We start from the raw sequence: 23,599 nt of genomic DNA, 5'->3' as shown, positions 1-23,599 counted from the left end.
ATTTAGCCTTGAGCCAGTCTGAGCTCAAGGATTGAAATCTGACCAATCCTCACCCTGGAAATCTCCCTGGGAAAACCCCAACCCCTAAGGAGCTCCATGTAAACCTGTGTCTGTCCTCTGCCACCCCAGGCAGAGGACAGCCACTCTTGTGGATTCTTCCCTCCCAATAAATCTCTTGAATGAGGTTTGGGTGAGACCTTCTTTTGCTGGAGCAGAGATGCAGACATGACCCTGAGTAGAGCAGAGCAGGGTTGTAACACTTTTTAACAGGGAAAACTTCCCTTGGTAAAACAAAGTTGTTACACTCCACTTTCCAGGGAACTGGGGGCTGAAATGTAACAACTTAGCCAGGAAAAGCATCCCCTGCCAGAGCAGAGCTGATACACTGGGGAAGCCTTTTCCTAAAGCAGGGCTGTAAGCTGCTATGCTTACTGTGACCCGTGGTATTCCTTCGCTCTGAGTGCCAGAATACCTTTCCATCCCAGCTGTAATACTCAGTGTTCTGTGACTCCTGAGTGCCAGAATACCTTTCCACCTGAGCTGTAACAATCAGTATTCTTTGGTTCCTGAGTGCCAGAATCCCTGTCCATCCCATCCAAGCCATCAAAATGCTTACACCCAGCATGTGGGGTTTGCCTGGATCCAGAGGTTTCAAGAACCATGAAGTCAAGGCATTCTGTACATTTCAGAGGAAACTCCAGTAACTAGCCTTGCTTCTCTGATATTGACCACATCTGTCTGTGAACCAAGTGTGATCACGCTACCTCCCCACCACCCCAAGAGTGGAGGCCTCGAGTCCACAGAGCAGGGACACTGGAACATAGTAAGGGACCACAGGTGTTCTATTTCTTCCCCAAACCCATCTTCATTCTCAGGGCTGGACACTGGCCTGGCGCCTCATCAACGCAAGCATAGCAGAGGGGGAAGATCAAGACAGTGCTGGAGGAGGTTTGGGTAAGCAGGGCTGGGGGAGGATGGGGCCGGCTGATTGGGAGAATGAGGCATGTATGTACTTTTGGATAACTATGTGAGAATGTCCAGGAGAAGGTTTTAAAAGCATCAAAAGCGCCGCGCACACACCCACCCACCCTGACAGGGTATCTCTGTAGGTTTTGGAGGCTGTCCTGGAACTCTCTTTGAAGACCAGGATGGCCTCAAACTCAAGGAGATCTACCTGCCTCTGCCTCCTGAGTGCTGGGATTAAAGGTGTGCAACACCACCACCCAGCTAGATGCACGTTTTAAATTAGATTTTGATGAACTGTTGCTAAATTGCCCTCCAATGACCTGACCCCAATTTGGAATCTCATCATCATCATGAAAAAGCATATTCTTGCACTTTACTAATTCTACCATACTTTTTAATCTGTGACAACCTAATGGAAGGGATACAAAGCATGGGGATTCTTCAGCTCAAGGCATTGTGAATTGGTTTCTTGCTATTAATCACAGATATTTCTTTTCACTGAATTGCCTGTTCAGGACTTCTACCCATAAAAGTGACTAAATAGTGTTCTCCCACAGTGATGCTCATGTCCACTCAGAAACTTCGGATGGGACCTTACTGGATCTGGTTCTTTGCAGCTGTCATTAATTAAGACAAGGCCCTTGGTCTCATGACTGCATTCTTAGAGAAGCAAGGACTCAGGAGCAGCCAGCTAAACACAGAGACAGAGCAGGAGAGGTGCAGCTTCCAGGCAAGGATCAATAGCAACCAGGGTGTCCCGGAGCAGGTGGGAAGTATTCTCTCGAAGTTGTTGCTGTGAACAGCAGCAACATTTCATGGCTGTGTGAGTGTTTTTGCTTGCATGTATGTCTGTGCGCCTTGTGTGTACTAGGTACCCACAGAGGTCAGAAGATGGCGTTATGGATGACTGTAAGCTGCCATCTGATGCTTGGCGATACTGTGTTCTAACAGCTCAGGAAAAGAGTGCACCTGTGCACCCTGAAAACAGACAAGAGACTCGGGCCAGGCACGCACACGGTGCACACCTTTAACCCAGCATGTGGGAAAGGCAGGCAGACCTCTGTGAGTGTGAGGTCAGCCTGATCCCACAGCAAGTCCTAGGCCAGCAGGGGTACAAATGAGACTCTGTCACAAACAAAACGAAACAAAAACTTGATATATTTTGTAGTGGTTTGTAAGAAGACTGTTACCTAGAAAACAGTGTAGCTTTGAATCCCTGCATCTGCCTCTCAAGTGTTAGACTATAGGTGTGCATTCCCATGACTGCAAGTTTGACGGCACATGTGTGCACATGTGGGAAACACAAAGCCTAGCTATGCAATGAACATTCATGAAACACTGCCTAGGTGGAGAGCTTGATCAACACTGTCTACCTACCTCATCCTTATTTCCTGCAAGTAACCACTAAAACAATGCTGAATCTTGCATTTCTGCCTTTTACTTAAAAAGTTTCATTGAGGTGGTATTCAGATTTTATTAAAATACAGTTTACCTCAGGAACTGCATGTGGTTTGGTCCTGTAACAGACACTGGCAGCAATGTATTGCCAGCTATGCAGTGTGTGCCACGGGTCCTAATCTATACTGCAGCGTGGCACATTCCACTGCTGGGAGACTGTGTTAGACCTAAAAAAAAAAAAAAAAAAAAAAAAAAGAAAGAAAGAAAAGAAAAAAGAAAGAAAAGATTTGGGCATGCAATCCTGGCACTAACTAGAAGGAGAGGCAGCCCAGAGCAGTCACAGAACCTTCTCAGTTACACAAAGACGTGAGTGCACACTTGCTTCGTCAGTGTCGGGAGGGAATGCTCAGGCAAAGGTGTGAAGCATGCATGCTGGTCAAATACACTGCTGCGAATGCAGACACACGGCTCAGTGCCCTGGCTTCCACTGTTAGGATGATGCAAGGGCCCGAAAACCAGAGGAGAGAGCAACACAGGCCTTAATATAGGCAGATTGTGGCCCACACCCATAATCCTAGTTCTTAGGAGGTGATGGCAGGAAGATCAGGAGTTCAAGGTCATCCTCAGGTACCTAGTAAATTTAAGATCAGTCTGGACTTTTACAAAAGAACCTATTTCAAAACAAAAATGAAAAGCCATTGGGGTACCACATCCTGGTGACTGACTACTTGGAGGCCAAGGCAGGATGATGCCAAATTTAAGGCCAGCCTGGATGAATGCTGACAGTGTCTGAAGATGGCCCTGAGTTATCCCGAGTAACCCAAAGCAGAAGGAAAGCAACAGCAGAGTATGCTAGTGGCACTGTCAAAGGAGCCCGCAGCCAGTTTCCATCGAGAAGGCCTCCAGAGATGTGAGATTCAGCTCTCAAACTGCTTCTAGGTCCAGCTTCTCCTCCATCTGTGCTGCTAATTAAAGACTCACACGGAACAAGTACGCCTTCGTATGTGATGTGCAGTCACAGTGCTTTCCATACTGTAGGACTTTAACTGCACACCTGCAGACTAATGATAGAAACTTCAAGCAGCCCCTGTGCCATCAACGCGTGGTTAACCATACCTTCTCCTGGCTCTACAGCCTCGCATGCTGTTCAGAGGTGGCTGCTTATGTGGTATCTAACTGACATGCCTTCAGTTCCTTCTCAAATGAAAGCTACTTGATTCTACTCTGGAAAAAATTGATCTCTGCAAAATCAAAGTGTAACTTTTGACAGCAGTATATTAACGTATGTCTAGCCTGGATAGCTACTTGTTAGGTGAGTGTCTCATTGGAAGTTTGTTACTGGATAAACTACTCAACTATGACACATTCTAAGGAAGACACTTAAAGGCTTAGTAACTGGGAATGTCTACAGTATTCTACAAGAAAAAGATGTTCAGATAAAATGAGGCCCAGATTCAGGCCTGGCTGCTTATGGGAGTGAGTGCTGAGACAGAAGAGGACACACTTCATTTCATAGGACAGGAGACTCTCCGATATGGTGACCACCACATGTTCCAAGACAACACTGGGCACTCAGCACTGGCCCTTGTATCCTGGCTATACCAACAGTCGCACTTCTGATGACCCCAATACCACCACAAAGAACAGTCCCCATCTGCCTGGCCTAAGCTCCCTCTCAGGAACCTTTAAGCAGTCATTGTCCTGGAATGGCGTGGCACCCAGTAGGTACATAACCAGTGTTTACTCGATGAGTGACTGTTTTTGAAGTTGGTCTTCTACCCTTTTCATTTTTCACACAGAAATGATTCCATTGTAAAATGCCACAGACCGTGCCAAAACAACGAGGCAGGAAAACACTGAAACCCTCGTCTCTCCCTAAGACAGACAGCTGCCTTTGACAGTGCAGGATAAATGAGCCTGTTGTAAGTGATAGTTGTGTCATACAGCTGTGAGAAGATGAGTACTCCATCAAAATTTGAGGCTATTCTTTGGGACAAGTTACAAATTCTACCTTTTTTCAATCATCAGTCTTCATTTTGACATCTCAAATGAGTCAATCAAGGCAATGGAAAGTGTTAATTATATAAATCAAAATAGGCAAAACAAATACAGTTTTACTCTGAAATAAAGTTGGATGAAACTGCTATTTAACCCCTTTCTTTTTGTCCTGTTAGAATGGCCATCTCTGCAGAGGGAGTGCACCTGAGCTGAGCAGAAGGGGCGTGAAGAGAAGAGGCAGCATCGCACCTGCAGTGTGACCATGGGGACTTGGCTTTTGCAGTGATTGCATGTGGCCTCACGGTATTTACAGGCCTTTTCCACGTGATCCCGCAAGTCTTTTCTCAATACTTTATCTTTGCAGTCCGCCCGAAGACAGGGAAGCTCCTCAAACTGGCATTCACTTTTTAGGTGCACCTGTAGAACAAACCAAAGTTCTCAGCTGACAAACTGAACTGGCAGACTGTAACGGCCAGTAGAGTGGCGAGCACAACCAGAGACACAGGCTCATGGTATGCACCTTATGTTTCTTCAGCACACATTTGAGTAAGGGACCATGCACTTGTTCTCTGTTACCACAGCTGGGGAGTGGGGGTGTCTCTGTTAAGAACTGTTTCAGTCAGATGTGATGATACAGACCTGACCTGTCGTCATAGCAGAGATCCCGAATTCAAAGCCAGTCTGAACTATACAGCAAGACCAGTGTCAAAAGCCACACACACACACACACACACACACACACACACACGAGTAAAATCTGTGTCAAATTCCCCTCCCACAAAAACACCACCACTATAGATACACACACAACACGCCAACCCTTTAAACCCTTTATTCTAATTCAAGTATCCACTCTGAATGAAATACACAAATTAAAAATAAAAAAGCAACCTTAAGTTATGTGAAATTTCATGGCAGAAATAAAGTTATACAGTGCCTTTAAAATTAAAACCCAACTCTTATTTCTTTAATTCTAGGTAGGGCAGCAGAGGATGATAATCCACTGATGTCATAAAAAGTGACTTTGTGTACTAGGGATTGGACACTCTTGCATGGTTTTGTTGGAAAAGAATATAGGAAACTGGCCAGGCATTTAGATGAGGTGAGGCAGCTCATAGCTGAACAGAGATTGCTCTAGTCCTGGGACCTCTTGGGTACTCACCAGCAGATGCCCCAGAGTCAGCTGCTCTGCACAGCCTCTGCCTTCATTCCGACAGTAGATCTGAAGGGCCAGGATCTCTCTCTTACAGCAATTATCCTTAAACACCTGAATTGAAAGGTAGTTAGAGGATTAATACTTCTTAATCTTCACATGTTGCCATTGGACAAGGCAAAACCACTCTAAAAAGCTAAGAGCAACTCTTAAGTGTGCCTCAGAAAGCATTAAGGACAATCTTAATTTCTGGAAGTACAATGAAGGAGCTGGCCCCACTACGAGACACCATTTAACTCATATAACTGTAACCACTATCTTTTATTAGGTAAATCAGAAGACAGGTTGGGTGAAGCATTTTAGAGCACTATAGTCCTCGAGTACTGACAGACTCAGGACAGGGCAGGCTCAAGCTCCCAGCCAATAAGCAGCAGATGGTCCTGGAGGCATACCTCTTGCCAAAGGATGTGGTGACATGCTAGCAGCTCAGCACGGTGTACAGAAGCTTGTCAGAATCTGACCAACAGTTATGGGGGAGGAAATGCTCTGGGGCAATGTATGAAACAATTTTGGTTCCTTCTTAGTGTATGCTGCTTATAACTCAGTTTTTACTAGAGGATCCTGTGTTTTCTTTACCTTTCTATTTTCCCCACAGAGGATGGATTCCTAGGGCCTTGAGCATGCTAGGGAAACACTCTACCACAGAGCCACATCTTAGCCCAAAGGAAGCTTTAAATATGTGTTATAAGGATGAACATCTTGGTCCTCAGGCATTTCTGAGACACACCCACTTGTCAATATTCTGAGACAGGAAGACAGGGCACTTAACATGCCCTTTCCAAACTCCCAGGCAGAGACAGAATCAGTAGCTGGTAAATTTGGAAACAGAGATGCTCCAGTCACCTCTGTGCTTTGCTGTACAAGCATGAAGATCTGAGCTGGGACGCTGACACCTACATAAAACTCAAGTGTGGTGGTGTGTGTGCACCTAGAATCCCAGTGCTGGGGAGGCGAAGACAGGATTTTGGAGCTTATTAACCAGCTAGTCCATCCAATCAGCAAGCTCCTGGATCAATGGACAGATCCTGTTTCAAAAACCAGGTTAGAAACTGGAGTAGTGGTGCATACTTTTAATCACATTTGGAAGGCAGAGCAAGAGACTCTCTCTGAGTCTGAAGCCAGCCTGGTCTACAGAGAGCTCCTGGCCTGCAAGGGCTGTGTAAAGAGAACCTGCCTCAGGGAAGGGGAGAGGCGGGGAGGGGAGGAGAAAGGGGAGAGGAGGAGAAAAATAGGGATCATAATCGTGAATGAATGATATGAAAAATAGCCACGGTAGCTTGTGGCTGGCTTTAACTTCTTTCTCAGTCACACTTGTCAATACATGTGAATAAGGTAGGTCCACTGCTATGTTAAGAAATAGAGTGGGGTAAGAGTCAGGCTTGGTGGTATATACCTTTAATCCCAGCACTTGGGAGGCAGAGGCAGGTGGATCTGAGTTCAAGGCCAGTCTGGTCTACAGAGTTCTAGGACAGCCAGGGCTACACAGAGAAACCCTGTCTCAAAACAAAACAAACAAACAAAATGAGGAGTGGGTAAGTGTCCTGCTTTTTTGTAACTGGCTAGAGTCTTCAGCAGCAGAGATATGCTAATGTGCCAAGAAAAGCAGGGAGGGTTAGCTAACTTCCTCTCTAACTATCCAGAACAAGCTCCACCAGCAGCAGCTCTTCTCCCTAAAGCCAGGGGCCCTGTGGCCAGCTGCCTCACCTGGGCTACCCTGGTCAGCAAGTCCAACACTTGCAAATGCTTTTGACAGGAAACCCCAGAGCAAGACTCTTACTGTGGGATTTAATAGCCTACATTAAAAATTGTTAGGTTCATTAATCAGAATATTGGAATAATACACATTTTATTGACATTTAAGTCCTTATGAGGGAGTTGATTTAAGCTACAAGTGTGCCTGGAAGGGCTTAGCAGTACGTGGGTGGCCATGGGCCAGGGAAAAGGAGATGGACTGGGTACAGGAAGAAGATGGGGGACGTTTCAGTGGTACCCACTCTCTAAGTGCACTGACATCCTCACGGGCAGAGGAAAGCTGATCTCATTCACTGTCTCAGCACTTAAGACACAAGTGAAGGGGAGCGAGAACAAATTCAATCCCTCCAGCCCCCACGGGCACGTTTGAAGGTAAAAGCTAGTGTCAAAGTTGAGTGCAAGCTGTATGAGAAAAGAGTTACAATGGCAGCAGCGACAGACGCTGCCGTAACAGGCACCTCAGCACTTCTGACAAGCCCACTCCTCATGTACCTTCCTGTGGGACAGCTGGGACTCACACGGTTATGGCTACGACAACAGAGTGTCCTGCAGGATTTATAGCAGAAGACCGACAAATGTGTCTGAATCTTCCCCCTCTTCCTAGTCTGCCCAGGCACTCACATAACACATGTCAGGCCTTGGAGCATGTACCACTGTCAAAAACTAAGGGCTGAGTATTGTGGCACATACCTGTAATCCTAGGAAGCTGAGGCAGGACTGCCATGAATTTCAGGCCAGGATGGGCTACATAGAAGACCTAACCCCCCCCCTCCACACACACACAACAAAACAAAACAAGGGAGGGAGGGAGAAAAGGAGGGAGGGAGGAAAATCCCAAGGGACTTGCCATATTTGGAGGCAGAAGCAGGCGCATAGATCTCTATGATGAGTTCAAGGCCAGCCACGGCTGCATAGTGAAATCCTGTCTCAGAAAACAAACAAAACCCAAGGAACTGGAGATCTAACTCGGTTGGTGGTATACTTGCATAGAATACTTGACATATCCTCAGTATTGCATGAAGTAGGTACTGAGACAGGATGTCAGCTACTAAGTGAGTTCAAGGCTAGCCTGAGCTAGCTTCCCACCCTCACCTCTCCACAAAGATATTAACTTTTTTTCTCAAGAGAGTCACTTTATTATAGCTCTGGATGTCCTAGAATTGGCTATGTAGACAAGGCTGGCCTAGAACTCCCAGAGATTCACTTGTCTCTGCCTCCTAAGTACTGGGGTTAGGGTGTAATTTTAAACTGAAGTAACTGGCAGTGGTGTGCACGGGAGACAGAAGCAGGAGCATCTCTGTGAGTTTGAAGCACAAACAAACAAACAAGAGAAACAAAACTGAATTTTAATGCATTGTACAATGGCTATGCGAAAAGGTGGCTCAAAGGGTAAATTATTTTCTGTGCAAACCTGGCAACCTGAATTTGATCCCCAGGATCCAATTAAAGACAGAATGAGAGAATCCCATAATGTTGTTCTCTGACCTCTACACAAAGACTATGGCATATATACAACCTCCCCCCAATAATAAACAAAATAAAAATTTAAGCTCAATTCCAGGGCAACAAATGCAAGCTATGTGAAATGTACCCACCAGCAAGGAGCCCAGCAGGGTGCCACACCACTGCACTCCAAGGCTGGGGCAAGATAATTGTTAAGACTGGGGCCACCCTGGACTACAGAGCCAGTCTTGAGGAAAGGAAACAGGTAAGGTACCTTGTCTTTGATGATGCTCTCTTGGCACGCTGTACATTTTGGACTCGAGGAGCTGAAGGAAACAAAGTAAGCATGTTAGAGCAGCAGCCCTTCCTTCCCTCAGGTTCACTCCCTTTGCAGTCAGGCCTGTTCTAGCTTTCAGCAGCAGGCAGGCCTCCACGGTGCCATGGAAAAATCCAAGTTAAATAGGAATCCACAGGAGAGAAAGAACCAAACTTAAAAAAATATGGTAAGTTTTCAAAAGTAAGCTATTACATTCAGTAACTCAGTCCCAATGGGAGACACAAATAACCTGAAAATGGCATGTCCTACTGGTGCCACAATGGTACTCAGAGAGGACCTGTGGTAGAGTACCCCAGGTACTGAAGGGCTAAAGACAATCTCACTACGAATACAGATGCCAGTGGCACCTAGGTTCAACTAGGCCTTTCTCCCTCAGCAGGCAAAGCCAAGTGGGCGTGTGGGTCCAGGGAATGGCTGTGATGAGGGGGTGGGTGCACAAGAGGCTGGCTCCTGGGCTTGGCCTTGGTCTCAGGCACCCAGGTGTGAGTGGCCAGTTGGAGAGAGGGTGGTCCTCTCAAGCTAATGTTTTCTAAGGGTATGTCCTGTAGTGATCTGAGTGCCAAGCACCATGCCTGGAAAATATGTAACAGCTACAGGATGAAGTTCTTCCCTGGCCAATTCAACTTCTGTCCTCTAACTCCAACTTTACCTTGTGATTTTACCATAGCAACCCATAAGGCTCATGAGCTTCTAGGATCTGGGTACAAGTTCTATGTGTACCCCCTAGGCAAGAATGCATACTTACACCTGTTTTGTCCTACATATGATCCTGACCTTCATGTACCATGGCCCAGTGATACCCTTCTATTTTATTTATTTGATATATATATATATATATAAAATGTTCTGTCTGCATGTATGCTTGAGCACCAGAAGAGAGCATCAGATCCCACTATAGATGGTTGTGAGCCATCATGAGATTGCTGGGAATTGAACTTAGGACCTCTGGAAAAACTAGTCAATGCTCTCAATCACTGAGCTATCTCTCCAGCCCCCACAACCTCCTATTTTAAGGATTTATGATCAGTTGCCATCACCACCATAAACATGAACTTCTTGAGCAGAATACAGCAACACAGATTGGGGGTAGAGGCTTTGTGGACAGAGTGCTGACACCGTTGAGGGGACTTCAGGAGAGAAACCTGGGGGAGTGGGATGGGAGGCAGGTAGGGCAAGGCGCAGAGGCCTCAGAAAACTCAGTTTCCCAAAGGCCTCTGAAGCTGGATGTAAAAGCATTCACGGTTTTGAGAGGAACAGGTGAAGAGGGAGGGATTCAGCTGCCCTGGCCAGGCACTCACCTGAGCAGGGCAGCCATGCAGCTCTCACAGAAGCGGTGCCCACACTCAGTCTGCTTTGGGTTGCACAGCACCAGGCGGCACTTCTCACACTTATACTTGTCTTCCACTGTCTTCACAAACTTTTCCTTGTAGCCTCCTTGATCTGGCACCAGCACTGACCCTGCACTGCGATCAGGCTGCAGTTTGAGTGATGGGTTGGGTTGCAGTGCGCCAGCAGCGTCCATCTTTTTGTTCGACTCCATCTTAGGAAAAGGAAATTCTGCCAGGAGAAAAATAATGGTAAATGTACGTCATCCCCTCATCCCTTAAAAAGGCCTAACAAACAGCAGAAAAAGAAAAAGTGCCCAAGGCTCATACTTCCAGTATTTAAACAGTGCACCTGAATCCTTCCCAGCCTTAGTCTGCCATGGAGAAAGACATGACCACGTTATTTCCTTCTTTATGTTTATCCAGATGGCATTGTTATCACTGTTATTCAAAAACTTTGTAAGACTTAGTAAACTGTATTTCCAAGAATCTTCAAAAGACACATGCATGTATTTTAAAGTGTGTGTGAGATCTACACCTGTAGAAACACAAGTCAATGCAGTTGTCCTTGGAAGTAAAAGGCATCAGATGCTACACAACTTGGGTCCTCTGTAAGAGCAAAAGGCACTCAAGCTGCTGAACCACCCACCTCCCAGTCCTAGCAACAGCCATTCTTGGCCAATTTTATTTTCCGGTCAACCCCACACCATAACCAACCATACTGATAAAACAGAGTGGGCCTGTGTCTCGCCCACTACCTCTTGTCCCAGCAGTACTACTTACTGTAAATGGGGTGTTTCCAGACCACAAGAGCCATGTGTGAGTGTGCCTGCCCTTTGCCCTCAGTTTATGAAGCCTGGATTGTCCTGAGTGAGCCCCCACACCAGAGCCACGGATGGCACTGTTACATGGAGCCTGTGAGGAACAGAGTAGGGTCTCTCTGGGGGACTGAGATCCAGGCAAGTGTAAAGGTGCTCAGGTCAGGCTGGCAGAGGACATGGACTGGATGGGTCTCCTGAGCCCCCTGCACAGGTTCACTTGCCACACCTGGGTACCAGTTTCTCTGCCTCCCACCTGCAAGTCCCATGATGGACAACGAGAGTAACCCCCCCCCCAATCAGCCACAGAGATCCCTGAAAAGACTTTGTCAGGCCAGCCCTGAGGCCAAGTAAGCCAAACTAAGCAAGAACACAGAGAGTTAACTAGATTTCTGAGGAAACACTGGCTTTAATGAAAATTATAGCCAGCATCAACAATACACATTAACACCAACTAATCACCTTCAGTAGTCCAGCACAGGCAAAGTGAGTTCAGATGGTGGTAAAAAGACTGGTTTCCTTCCTTAGTGGATGTTCTACAATCAGTGTTGAGTTTCATACAAGAAACTTGTAATGGTGGGCGGTTGTGCCTCTTAGTACACTGAGAAGTTCCTCAGACACCTTTCTGGGTGGCTCAGCTTACACAGCCCCACAAGGCCTGTCCCCTGTGTACCTCAGCAGGAAAGCAGATCAGAGAAGACCTTCAGAAAGAAGCCTGTGGTGGCCTCCAAAATAAAGTTTATTTTCCTGTCTCCCACTCCCAATCCTTTTCCACACCATGTCATGTGTCTGCTAAGTAAACAGGCTCTTTCAAAAGTAACCAGTTTCCTTAAGAAATGTATTGTGATTATTTTTGCTACTTAAAAAAATGTATGGGTTTGACTGGGCATGTACACAATACAGTTGGTAGAGAGTTGGCCTGGATTTGATCCCTAGTATCAAATAAAATGTGTCATGGTGGCATTCACTTGTAACATTAGCACACGCAGAGGCAAAGGCTGGAGGATCAGTAGTTCAAGGCCACCCTCTGCTGAGTTTGAGGCCAATCTGGGATCCATGAAAACCATCTCAAAAACAACCCTCTAAACCCAAATGGTACAGATCCTGTCAGCTCACAATATCCGGAGCCTTGACCCCCAGGCCTCCCCCACTTGTCACATCAGTGTGAGACTCAGAGCTGTGACCTAGTACCCGGAGACCCCACATGCCAGAGGCACAGAGCAGACTCAAGAGCTCAGGAGAAGGCTGGAACAGAGCCCAGTCCTCCTCTTCCCCTAAGCCCTGCTCAGGTTGTTTTCTGCTGCTTTTTCTGAGGTGCAAGAGACAAATGTTTCATGGCTAGGGATGTACAAAAATGGCTATCAGCAGCAGAAAAATTAATGAAGGGATGGTCTAGCCACACCTGGGCAAGCTTTAATAAAAGAGAATGCTGCTATGGTTTGTATTAAACCTATGGATGTGGAAACTAATTTTTAAGTAGATTTCATGGGCGCAGGGACTTTGTTTTGGTCTGACACTAAGAAGCTTGTTCACATACTGAGGACCTGCCTTTCTGAGCTATGTGTGAAAGTGGCCTGGACTGAAGATGTGCAAGGAGCTCACTGGCTGCCCACTACCGACCATTCTGTGCATGGTCCAACCGCAGTGCCCCTCCCTCTAAAGGAGCTCCAAGCAATCCTTTGTGCTTGCTCCATGCCACTCCCCTCTGGAGAATAACAGACCTGGTTAAGGATGGGGTTTGGGATCTCTTCAGCTGAGAGCAGTGCCTGATGGGTAAGGGGTGCTCAGTATGCACCTGCTGAGTGACACTCACCTCAAACCATTTGTGACAAGCTGACTCCATGAACAGAGAACTTTAAAACACAGATCTAATCCTGTGCAATGTAAAAACCAATGAGGATTTCAGCTACTCACGGCTTCAGGGCAAGGAAACACACTGCCATTGGGAAATACCTTGGGGTCCTCTCACAGAACCCCATGACAAATTTAGTTTAATAATCATTCCCTGTCAGCATGGGGGAAACTCCCACACAGAGCAATTAAGGGACCTAATGCTTATTGTTAAAAAAATCATACTTTTCTGGATGACAAAACAGTTTTAGTAGGTATTTATAAATGACCAGAGATCAAACCAAAAAAATGAATGAATGGCATTGCAACTGAAGGTTTGGTTGACACAGGCATGGATGTAACAATAATTTTACCCAAATCTTGGCATCCAGATCAACCTCTTCAGGAGATAAATGCTCAACTTTCTGGAATTGGAATTTTATTACAAGTAAAACAAAGTTCAAGATGGGTTAATGTTTAGGGCCAGAAGGACAGATAGAAAAATTAAAAGTATATATGGCTAACATAACAATAAATTTATAGTGATATATATGATTTATACGGCAATGGAAAACACAGATCCAATCTCAGAAATAAACTGTAAAGTAGAAAATGCTTCTGAGAGAAATATTAGAAATAAACCTGCTTAGGAGTGGTCACAAACTGTTCAAGCTGTACAGAAACAGGACACAACAGATGATGGCGTGGTGACGACACCAATTACACTACCTTTAAAATGGTTAACTGACAAACCTGTCTGGGTAGAACAATGGCCTTTAATGTCAGAAAAATTAGAGGCATTAGAACAGCCGGTACAGAAGCAGCTAAACGCTCAACACACTGAAGAATTGACCAGTCCTTGAAATTCTCCTATATTTCTCATTAAAAATAATTTTGGAAAATGAATAATGTAAACAGATTTGAGAGCCATAAATAAGGTAATTCAGCCAATGGGGGTCTTTACAGACTGGAATTCCCTTGCCTTCTCTATTATCTGAATGGTTTTTTAAAAAATGCTTTTCTACTATACCTTTGCAAGAACAGGACAGAGAAAAATTTGCCTTCACAGTGCCTACTTATAATAATGCTTAGTTTGTTAAAAGGTATCAGTGGAAAGTTCTACCACAAGGGGTGTTAAATAGCTCTACCTTGTGTCAACATTTTGTATAAGAGTCATTGGAAATAATTTGTAAACAGTTTTCTTAATCTATAATTTAACATTATATGGATGATATCTTACTAGTGGATTCAAATGCAAATACCTTAGAAAAAATTTTTGAAGTAAAGAAAATATTGTCTTGCTGGGGATTATAGATTGCTCCTAAAAAAATACAAAGAGGGGATTCTATTAATTACCTAGGATATTTTTACCAATTACAAAAAAATTTAACCACATAGGTGGGTGGTGGTGGCACATGCCTTAATCCCAGCACTTGGGAGGTAGAGGTAGACAGATCTCCATGAGTTCAAAACCAGCCTGGTCTACAGAGTGAGTTCCAGGACAGCCAAAGCTACACAAAGAGTCCTTATCTTGAAAAAACAAAACAAAAACAAACAAACAAAACAAAAACCCACCAAAACATCAAAACAAAACAACCACAAATGGTACAAAGCAGGGAGAGACCAATTGTGAACTCTTAATGCTTTTCAAAAGTTGCTGGGAGATAGTAACTGGCTATGGTCCACAACTGGTTAACAACTCAAGAACTAGGGTGATTTTTTTTCAAACCTTACAAGGTGATAAGGCTGAGGCTGAGAGAGAATCGACTCTGGTATAAAAGAAACAAAAACAAAAACAAAAAAAGGTTACAGGATGTGCATGTGGATTGCCTGGGTCCAGAACTTGATTGTATCTTTGTCATTATATCTTCTACTCATTTTCATACAGGAATTGTTTTTTGTTTTGTTTTGTTTTGTCTTTTGAGACAGGGTTTCTTTATATTACTTTGGAGCCTGTCCTGGAACTAGCTCTGTATTTCAGGCTGGCCTCAAACTCACAGAGAACCGCCTGACTCAGCCTCTCAAGTGCTGGGACTAAAGGCATGCACCATCAACGCCTGGCTCTTAGATGAACTCTTATGCAGAGAAGATACCTTTTACTAATGGTGAAGTTTCCTAATTATGGACAGAAAATGAACATTGGCAAAAAGCTTGCAGTAATATTTTTGGGAGAGATTAACAACAGGCCTGAAACAAGAGATGTCAATTTATGAAATGAACTAATTGGGTCCTTCTTCACACTGTATGAGGAACACCAACATGCCGAGTCCCCACATTTTACAGTGATACAAACAAATCACGAAAGACAGGTTTTAAGAGAGGAAGTTAAAGTAGTTCAAAGACCTTATGATTCGCATAGGATTTCCCAAACCCTCTCAATATATTTACTGATTCTCAATATGCAGAAAGATTTTTTACATATTAAAACTGTTGAATTTATTCCCAATGATTCAGAATTAACTTTACTATTAATTGAATTACAGGAACTAGAAATAGAAATCATCCCTTAAATAACACATATCCGATCCCATACAGGCCTACCAGGCCCACTGGTACAAGGTAGGAAATGTGCTAGAAGCGTCAAAATTTCATAAGGAATGCCAAGTTAACTAACAGCAAAGATTAAAAAAAAAAATCTATCACTTAGCAACAAGCCAAAAAAATTATAAGAAAATGTCCTACTTGTTCTCTGTGTAGCCAGACACTATTACCTGCAGGACGTAATCCTAACAGTACTGAAAGTAATAAAATTTGGCAAATGGATGTATTTCATTTTGTGGATTTTGGAAAATTAAGTATGTGCACCATACAATTCAGGATTTCAATGGGCAACTGCTCTGAATTCTGAAAAAGCTAACTGTGTAATCACATACTTATTAGAGGGTATGGACATTATGGGAATACGTGTACAAATTAAGACAAACGATGCTCCATCAAAGTAATTTTTTTAAGTATATTACAACATAAAGTATATTACAGGTATAGTACACAATCATACAGACAAAGAGTTATAGAAAGATCTAATCGTGCTTTAAAAGATATGCTTAATAAACAGAAGGGGCAATGAAGACCCCTAGAGATAGACTGCACAGTGCTTTATTAACTTTAGTTGTTTTAATGCTAATGAAAAAGGATCAGTAGCTGCAGAGAGACACCGGGTAACAGACAAGAAAAAAACCCAAAAAACAGTGAACTGAAGCAGCCTGTATACTTTAGGGATGTGTTGACCTCAGAATGGAAACCAGGAATGTGTTACACTGGGGAAGAGGTTTTGCCTTTGTTTCATAGTGGAAAAGCTATGGATGCCATCAAAATTGCTAAAATTTCAAATACAAATTAGGACAAGCAATAGTTCATCAAACAGAGTGGCAGTTCAACCTGGCAAAAACAAAAGCTCCCCAAAGTTAAGGTTGGGGCAGGGTTTTGTTTCTGTCTTCCCAGAAGAATAAAAGCATCCAACTAAGGAATCTAAAGACAAATGAAGCATCTGAAGAAGAGACAATCATCCAGAGAAAAATGTCCCAAGAAAAGGAGTAAATTGGCCTAATGGTGTAGCACACTTCCAACAGGAGAGAATTTCATAAATCTTTCAAAGTGTTTGTTTTTGCAGTTCTCCTCAGACATGTTAGGCAAAGGGTCTTTATGTAGTTCCAACTTAATTAAAAACTAAAGCTGTCTTTGGAGTTGGAATGCAGCTCTCTCCTTCTCTATACCCAAGCATGCTTGTTAAAAGAAAACCCAATGTCTCTGTCTCATGTCAGAAGAGCCAGTTGGTATGGGACAAAACAAAATCAAAATCTAAGGACTATTATATTGTCACTAATCTCATATCCCTTGGATTTATTTAAATTCTTTAAATGTTGACTCTTAATTAAATTATATATATATGTGTGTGTGTGTGTGTGTTTTCTAACCTTAGGCTTCCTGTAGCTTCCTGTATGTGATTTCAGACTTGAGCCTGAAGCAGGTATTTAGGAATAAAGCCTGTGTATTCTGGGTGTATTTAATAAATGATGGTCCTTTAACCTCTTCCAGATATGCTGCATATGGCATTTAAAATGTTTAAGTTTTCCTCAGTGAACAATGAACATTCCTAACAGCAACCTTTTGAAGTCTTCAAAAGATGATGGGGTCCCACAATGACAATTCCACTTGGATTGTGAAAATGTCACTGAGCTGACAAACACAACCCAAAGATCAGCTTTGGACTACAAACTGCTCAGGACAGTATTAAGACAGTTAAGAAGGTCCAGCCTATTAGACTGCTCCAGCCTATTAGACTGCTCCAACCAGGACCTCAAATAGCCTTGCACTGTCTCAGTACAGCAAGACTGCACTACAGAGTTTTCCTGGGACTTGACCATTATCTCTATTTTATCAGGATCCTCTAAAGATGCCAGACCCATGTTAACAGAAAACAGTCTATAAAAAAAAAAAAAAAAAAAACAAAACAAAACAAAAAAAACCGACACCCACATTCCCAAGAGGCAGGTTCCATGGTTTTTTGTCATCTGGTAGATTATGGATGTTTATTATTGTTTAGGGGGGCCGGCTGCAAGTTGCTACTGGTCTTGGTCAAGAAAAAAAAAAAACTACTCAAAGGTTAGTTAGATTCAGGGATCTCTTTCTGAAAAGAAGAAGGAGGGGGTATAGAAATAATAGGAAAAAAGGGTACATTATTGAATCTCCTTCAATCTAAAAAGCCACAATTAATCTCAATAAATTTTACACTGGTATGGATTTTTGTACACTGACACAAATTTTAAAGTTATTTTTGTTGTACTTTATGTATATATATTTCTACTCATTTTAGGTATTTTTATATGTTGATACAAATTTAAGGTTATTTCTATTATACTGAATATATGTTTCTATTTTTGTTTAAGGTATTGTACATATGCAGCTCATTTAATTATGTGGAGTTTTAGTCCCTAAAAAGCTATTTAGGATAATAAAGAAATACAGGTTAATAGTCATCCATAGCTATCAAATGTACAGTCATGTTAGTTATGTTTTCAAGATCATACAGAGATATATTTTAGATAGGTAATCTTCAAACACTTCAAAGACCTACATAATATGACATTTAAAATGTTTTAATAACACATGGCTTTCCTTGACAATGAGACACATCTGCTCCAGGTAACATTGATCCACTTCAAAGAGCCTCCATGTGGAGTTTACTTTCTTTGTGACAAAAGCTAATCATGTGGGTAAGAAAGTACCCTTGCCTCAACTGCTGACAGTATGCTGTCCAAACTGGACAAGCAGGACACACAGAAAAGTAACAGTCCTTCAAAATTCCCTGCTCCTCAGAAAAGTCTGTCAGATATACAAGACCTGTAGGCTGAAGATGGATGTCCCAGCATTGCAGAGGACCCTTGGGTGACTGTCCGGGCAGCCAGAAGACTAGATAGTTACAGTAAATCAGATATGAAACTTTGGACTCGTCAGGAGAGGACAGCTAATGGTGCCTTTTCTCTAAATTTGCCAAATACAAATGGACTAGACATTGTGAATATATTTCTTACTTGATAATTGTTCTTGCTGAATATAGTTTCATTTTGTAAAGGTTAGTATCTTTCCTTTCTATTTCTACAGTATCTGATAATCATTCTTTTTAAAAAATATTTACTATTTATGTTTAGATTTATTTATTAGTTACACAGTGTTCTGCCTGCATGCTTGTTTGCAGGCCAGAAGAGGGCACCAGATCTCTTTATAGATGGTTGTGAACCACCATGTGGTTGCTGGGAATTGAACTAAGTACCTCTGGAAGAGTAGCCTGTGCTACTCTCGGCTCTAAGCCATCTCTCCAGTCCCCCTTCCCCCACCCCCAATAAATCATTCTTACTCAATATAGTTTTACTACGTTGGGGCTAAAACCTTTCCTTTTTATTAGACAAAAACTGGGAAACGTCACGGGAAAATTTTGTCTGTGTTGTGGTCTAATGTGCAATGCAGTTGGGTGTTGGTTCAGGAGGCGAGGTTCACATTCACTGGGCTGGAATGGACCATGGAGCCCCTGAAGGACTCAAGAGAAGGGTAAGAGCGGCCCTTGGAGGAGGGTGAGGTAAGGCCTGGGGTTGCACGGGCCTTTGGAGCCAGGCAATGGGACAGTGTAGAGTGTCACAGTTGCTTGTTCTCTCAGACTTACATCTTTAATATGTATCCCAAGTTTTATTTTTTAATAAACAATAAAAAGGCTCCTAAAGTTAGACGGCTACTGCCATTCTGATGAGTCAGGAATCCCCCATGTTCCTCCTGTAAGCCATGCATGCACTATCATAAGAAAAAAATAGCAAAGTCAGTCTTTAAAACGTCTCCAAACAGAAGACTGTAGAAACTTTTCATTAGATTTCACAATTGGAAAGAAATACTTTAATTTCACTTATTTTTGTGTGGCTACAGACACAGTATACTTCTGTCCTAAAGTTTAGATTTAACGATTTTAAGCTAATGAAATTGTATATTTATAATCATATTGAAGAAAATTATCCTGGTTCGGTTAAATTCATTAAAGAGAGTGTTTGAAGCAACTTTTAGGGTTTTGTAAACTAACATTTACCATCCCAATCTGGAAAAGCAACATGGAGCTTCCAAAGCCCAGACACTGAACACACACATAACTAACTAGCTAACATGGCAGATCTCCCACAGGATGGAAACCTAAGACTATTGTCCACACTTTACTTCCATCCTCCTGGAGATCAAGCAAGGAAAAACATGTTTGCTTCCAACACACGAAAAGTTCGCTTTTGCTGGACAGAAATGATGGTACCATAGGCAAGGAATTATATATAGTGAGGGGAACTGCATGGTTGAGCATGGCACTTACCACTCACACACATGGGGACCCTGAGGAGGAGCCGTGGCCGGCAGTGAGCAGAAACAGCAGCCTGGAGCCCACATCCGGGCGCTGCTTCATTCTAGGATGCTCTGCTGTCCTTCAAGCAGGCTAAGAGCTCTATTCCTCACGATTTGCCATATTTTCAGGTAGAAATTTATTGTATCTGAAGGCCCCATTTTACCCACCATAAGGTTTCTCTAGTCTTCTGAGCACACAGCTTACAGTTCCAGTTGGTTGCTGTGGATGCTTGGCTCTCATGTGTGGTGCAGCAGAATGGACGGCGACCTCATGTTGAACTTCAGTATTAAGGTTTCTCTACCCCTGTGATTTAGCTACGTTTCAATTTTGAAGCTTAGAAACTAGAAACAAAAGTACATCTGCTGACAAAAGAGTGTTCCAAAAAACTGGAAAGCCCGGGGAAAACCGAAAAAGGGAAGCATCCGCTAAACAAAGAAAATGGCTCCTGCCAGCAAGAATGGATGAAACAGCATTCATGCAGACAGCAAGCTTAACGTCAGGTCCAGCATGGAACCATGCCATCCGGTGAGGCCAATGACGGAGGGGAGGAGGTGAGAAGGCAGGTGTGCTGACAATAAAGATGTCTCCTGGAATCTGCACTTATGCGAGTGCTTGGACACAGCAGTGCTCTCCGTGGTCCCTGATGCCAGATGCTAACAGTGGCACACACTCCATGGCTCCTACTGCGAAGCCCAGGAGAGAAGGCTGTGCAAACAAGTGCACAGAGCATCAACACCCATGTTTACTACCTGTGGCTGTTTAGTTACCTATCTGACCAAAGCAACCTAAGGAAGGAAGGGTTTATTTTAGCTCACAGCTGAGTGTTAGTTCAACATGGAGGGTGAGGCATGGCCACAGGAGCAGGAGGCAGCTGCCACACCGTATCTGCAGTCAGGTAGCAGAGATGAATGCTGGAGATCAGCTGCCTTTCTCCTTTTAAATTATTCTGCTACCTAAGCCCATGATGAATACAGTCTGTATACATGATGATCTTCTAGTAAATCTTTCTGGAAACATGTTCATAAAAACATCCAGAGGTGTGTTTCCATGGTGAGTCTAAATTCAGTCAACTTAACAAGATTAATTATCTTATTAAGTCCTGATACAAAGGGAGAACGAGAGACCAACACTCAAACTGACAGAAGCAAAAACTAAATTACAGATAATAGCTCACAACTCTTAAGAAAATAGCAGACACTTGTAGCTCTATGTCACTCCTTGGTTCATACAATTTAGGATATGTACTTTTGAAGATGTACTTATTTTTTTATGTGTATTTTATGTTACCTATATGTGTTCCCACACATGGTACTCAGAAAGGCAAGAAGATGGCATTGGACCCCCTGACCTAGAGTCATAGGTGATTTTTAACTGAATGTTGGTGCTGGGAACCAAAACCAGGTCTTCTCCCAGAAGAGTAAGTGTTCTCAGGTGCTGAACCATCTCTCCACCCCTGACTTAGGAGGTTAAAGCCCTCTTGGATGCAGACCTGTATCTTCCCTGGCCCATAGCGGGAGTCCTATATCTAGACAAAAAGGCAGAAGCAGAGCCCAGACTGCAAGTCACTCTGCAGGTCTCCAGGGGAGGGAGGTGGGGGAGGCAGGCTGTAATTCCCTTTCCTAGAGTGTTACCTTTACAGGAAAATGGACTGAAAGAGCAAGAAACATGACTACATTAAGGAGGGACTTGTAGTAATGTCTAAAACTTTACAGTAAAATGGGTGTTCCAGTCAGTGGCTGTCATCTCTCCTTCCATGCTCCTTAGACTCCCCCTCTCCTGCTGGGTTTAAACTCTGCTCCATCTAACCCAAACCCTCCCCTCTCCGTCACTGAACACTTGATACTGCGATAGCTAGGGAGGGCTTGGGGCCCCAGCCAAGAAAGAAAACACTTCTTCCTCCCCATCTCTGGAAATACATGAGGAACTTTACATATCTAGTTTACGGTTACTGTGGAGAAGGAGTATGAACAGAAGCTAGGATTTTAGGGAAGAATTTAATTGTGACTTGGAATCATAAAAAGGTTTTGTAAAGTCACAATGAAAATAAAATTAAAAAGAACACCTTCCCTTAATAAATAGTGAAGTAAGTACATTTAACTATGTGTTCAGTTGATGCTACTGCAAGGGAATGGCTTATCTTAGGTTTTCTATTTCTAGGACAAAATACCACAACTACAGCAACTTACAGAAGAAAGAATTCACCTGGGCTGACAGTTTCAGGGGTGAGTCCATGACAGGAAGCATGGTACTGGAGCAGCAGCTGAGAGCTTACATTTCAATCCACAAGCAAGAGGCAGAGAGACTGAGGCATGGGGAATGGTGCGAGTCTTTGGAAACCTCAAAACCTACCCTCAGCTGGGTGTTGGTGGCACACACTTTTAATTCTAGCACCTGGGAGGCAGAGGTAGGCAGATCTCTGTGAGTTTGAGTTCAGCCTGGTCTACAGAGCAAGTTTCAGGATAGGTCCAAAGCAATACAAAGAAAAAAAAAAAAAAAAGAAAGAAAGAAAGAAAGAAAGAAAGAAAGAAAGAAAGAAGAAAAGGCAGCCTACCTCAATCCTCAATGACACACCTCCTTCAATGAAGCCACACCTCCTAGTCCTTCCCAAATAATTCCACCAACTGGGGGACAAGCATGCAAACATATGAGCCCATGGGGGCCATTTTCATTCAAACCACACACCACTCAAGGGACTTAAAAAGCAGCCGTTTGGCAGTTCAGTGACAGAAAAACTGCAGGAAATACAAAGCTGTGTTGGTGGTATAATGTTGGTGATACACTGGTATTCCTATTTAAAATAATCACATACTTTTACAGGTTAAAACAACTGGGTAAATATGTTAAGTCTGTTAGGAATCAAGATTTTCAGCATGAGAAAAAGGTAAACATAAAAACCAAAGAAGTAAAACTTGAACACTCCTAAATCACAAGTAAAGACTGAAGACCCTGTCCTAAGGGACAGAGATGATTAGCAGCCAGCTCCACAGCGGAAACACTCACAGAGGCAAGAGTGCTGGGACTCAAGACCCCACTTCCCCCAAAGGGAACCAGAGCTGCTGGGAAAGCAGGCAAAGACTGGAGATGAGCAGAGAGCACCTACAGAGACCAGAGAGCAAGGAGGGCAGGCTCTGCTGCAGGCCAAACACTACGGCTAGCAATCAGGAGGCTCTGCTGGCCAGAAGTTGCATCTGACCAGCTATAAGAACATCTGAAACTGTCATTCAACTCTGGAGTAACAACTGGTTACATCCCAAGTGACAGTAGAACCATATGGCTGAAATAAAGACTCAGGAATGCTTTTGTCCCATTTCCTATTTGAACTGTCCCTTACAATAAGCAAATACCCAATGAGGGAACTACTGACACAATGACCCAGAGACATTTCAGTTATTCAAGGGAGAATACATGACAAAGTTGGACCAGACGCGTTCTGCAGGCTCTGGGGACTAAGCACTGAGTAGGAGCAGACCCTGTGCCTCCCAACAAGAACACACTAGCACTGAGCACCGACACGATGGGCTGATGAAGCCAGGGAGCCAGCCTCTGCATAACCCACCTGTCGTATGTTCAGTGCCAATGGCCACAGCCAGGCAAGGCAAGCTCTGGTCACAGGACACCTGTCTGAAATTAACAGCAACTGGGTGGAAAAGA

General features: G+C 43.5%; 1 protein-coding gene across 5 annotated transcripts in view; it reads right to left on the bottom strand.

Annotated features, from left to right (window-relative positions):
- Traf3 (TNF receptor associated factor 3) overlaps window positions 1–23,599 on the bottom strand; it is a 100,543-nt gene that overhangs the window by 21,278 nt on the left and 55,666 nt on the right. For all 5 annotated transcript variants that reach the window (XM_051196636.1, XM_051196640.1, XM_051196637.1 and 2 more), the window contains 4 exons: window positions 10,406–10,664; window positions 9,045–9,096; window positions 5,525–5,629; window positions 4,612–4,779 (listed from right to left, as the gene is read on the bottom strand). In XM_051196636.1, coding sequence (XP_051052593.1) covers window positions 4,612–4,779; window positions 5,525–5,629; window positions 9,045–9,096; window positions 10,406–10,647 — 567 coding nt within the window. In that variant the 5' untranslated portion in view covers window positions 10,648–10,664. The remainder of the gene's footprint in view (window positions 1–4,611; window positions 4,780–5,524; window positions 5,630–9,044; window positions 9,097–10,405; window positions 10,665–23,599) is intronic.

This window comes from Phodopus roborovskii, unplaced genomic scaffold, assembly GCF_943737965.1.
Source record: "Phodopus roborovskii unplaced genomic scaffold, PHOROB, whole genome shotgun sequence".
NCBI classification, from domain to species: domain Eukaryota; kingdom Metazoa; phylum Chordata; class Mammalia; order Rodentia; family Cricetidae; genus Phodopus; species Phodopus roborovskii.
Note: the sequence above shows the minus strand (reverse complement) of the source record. Positions and strands in the feature narration are given on the sequence as shown.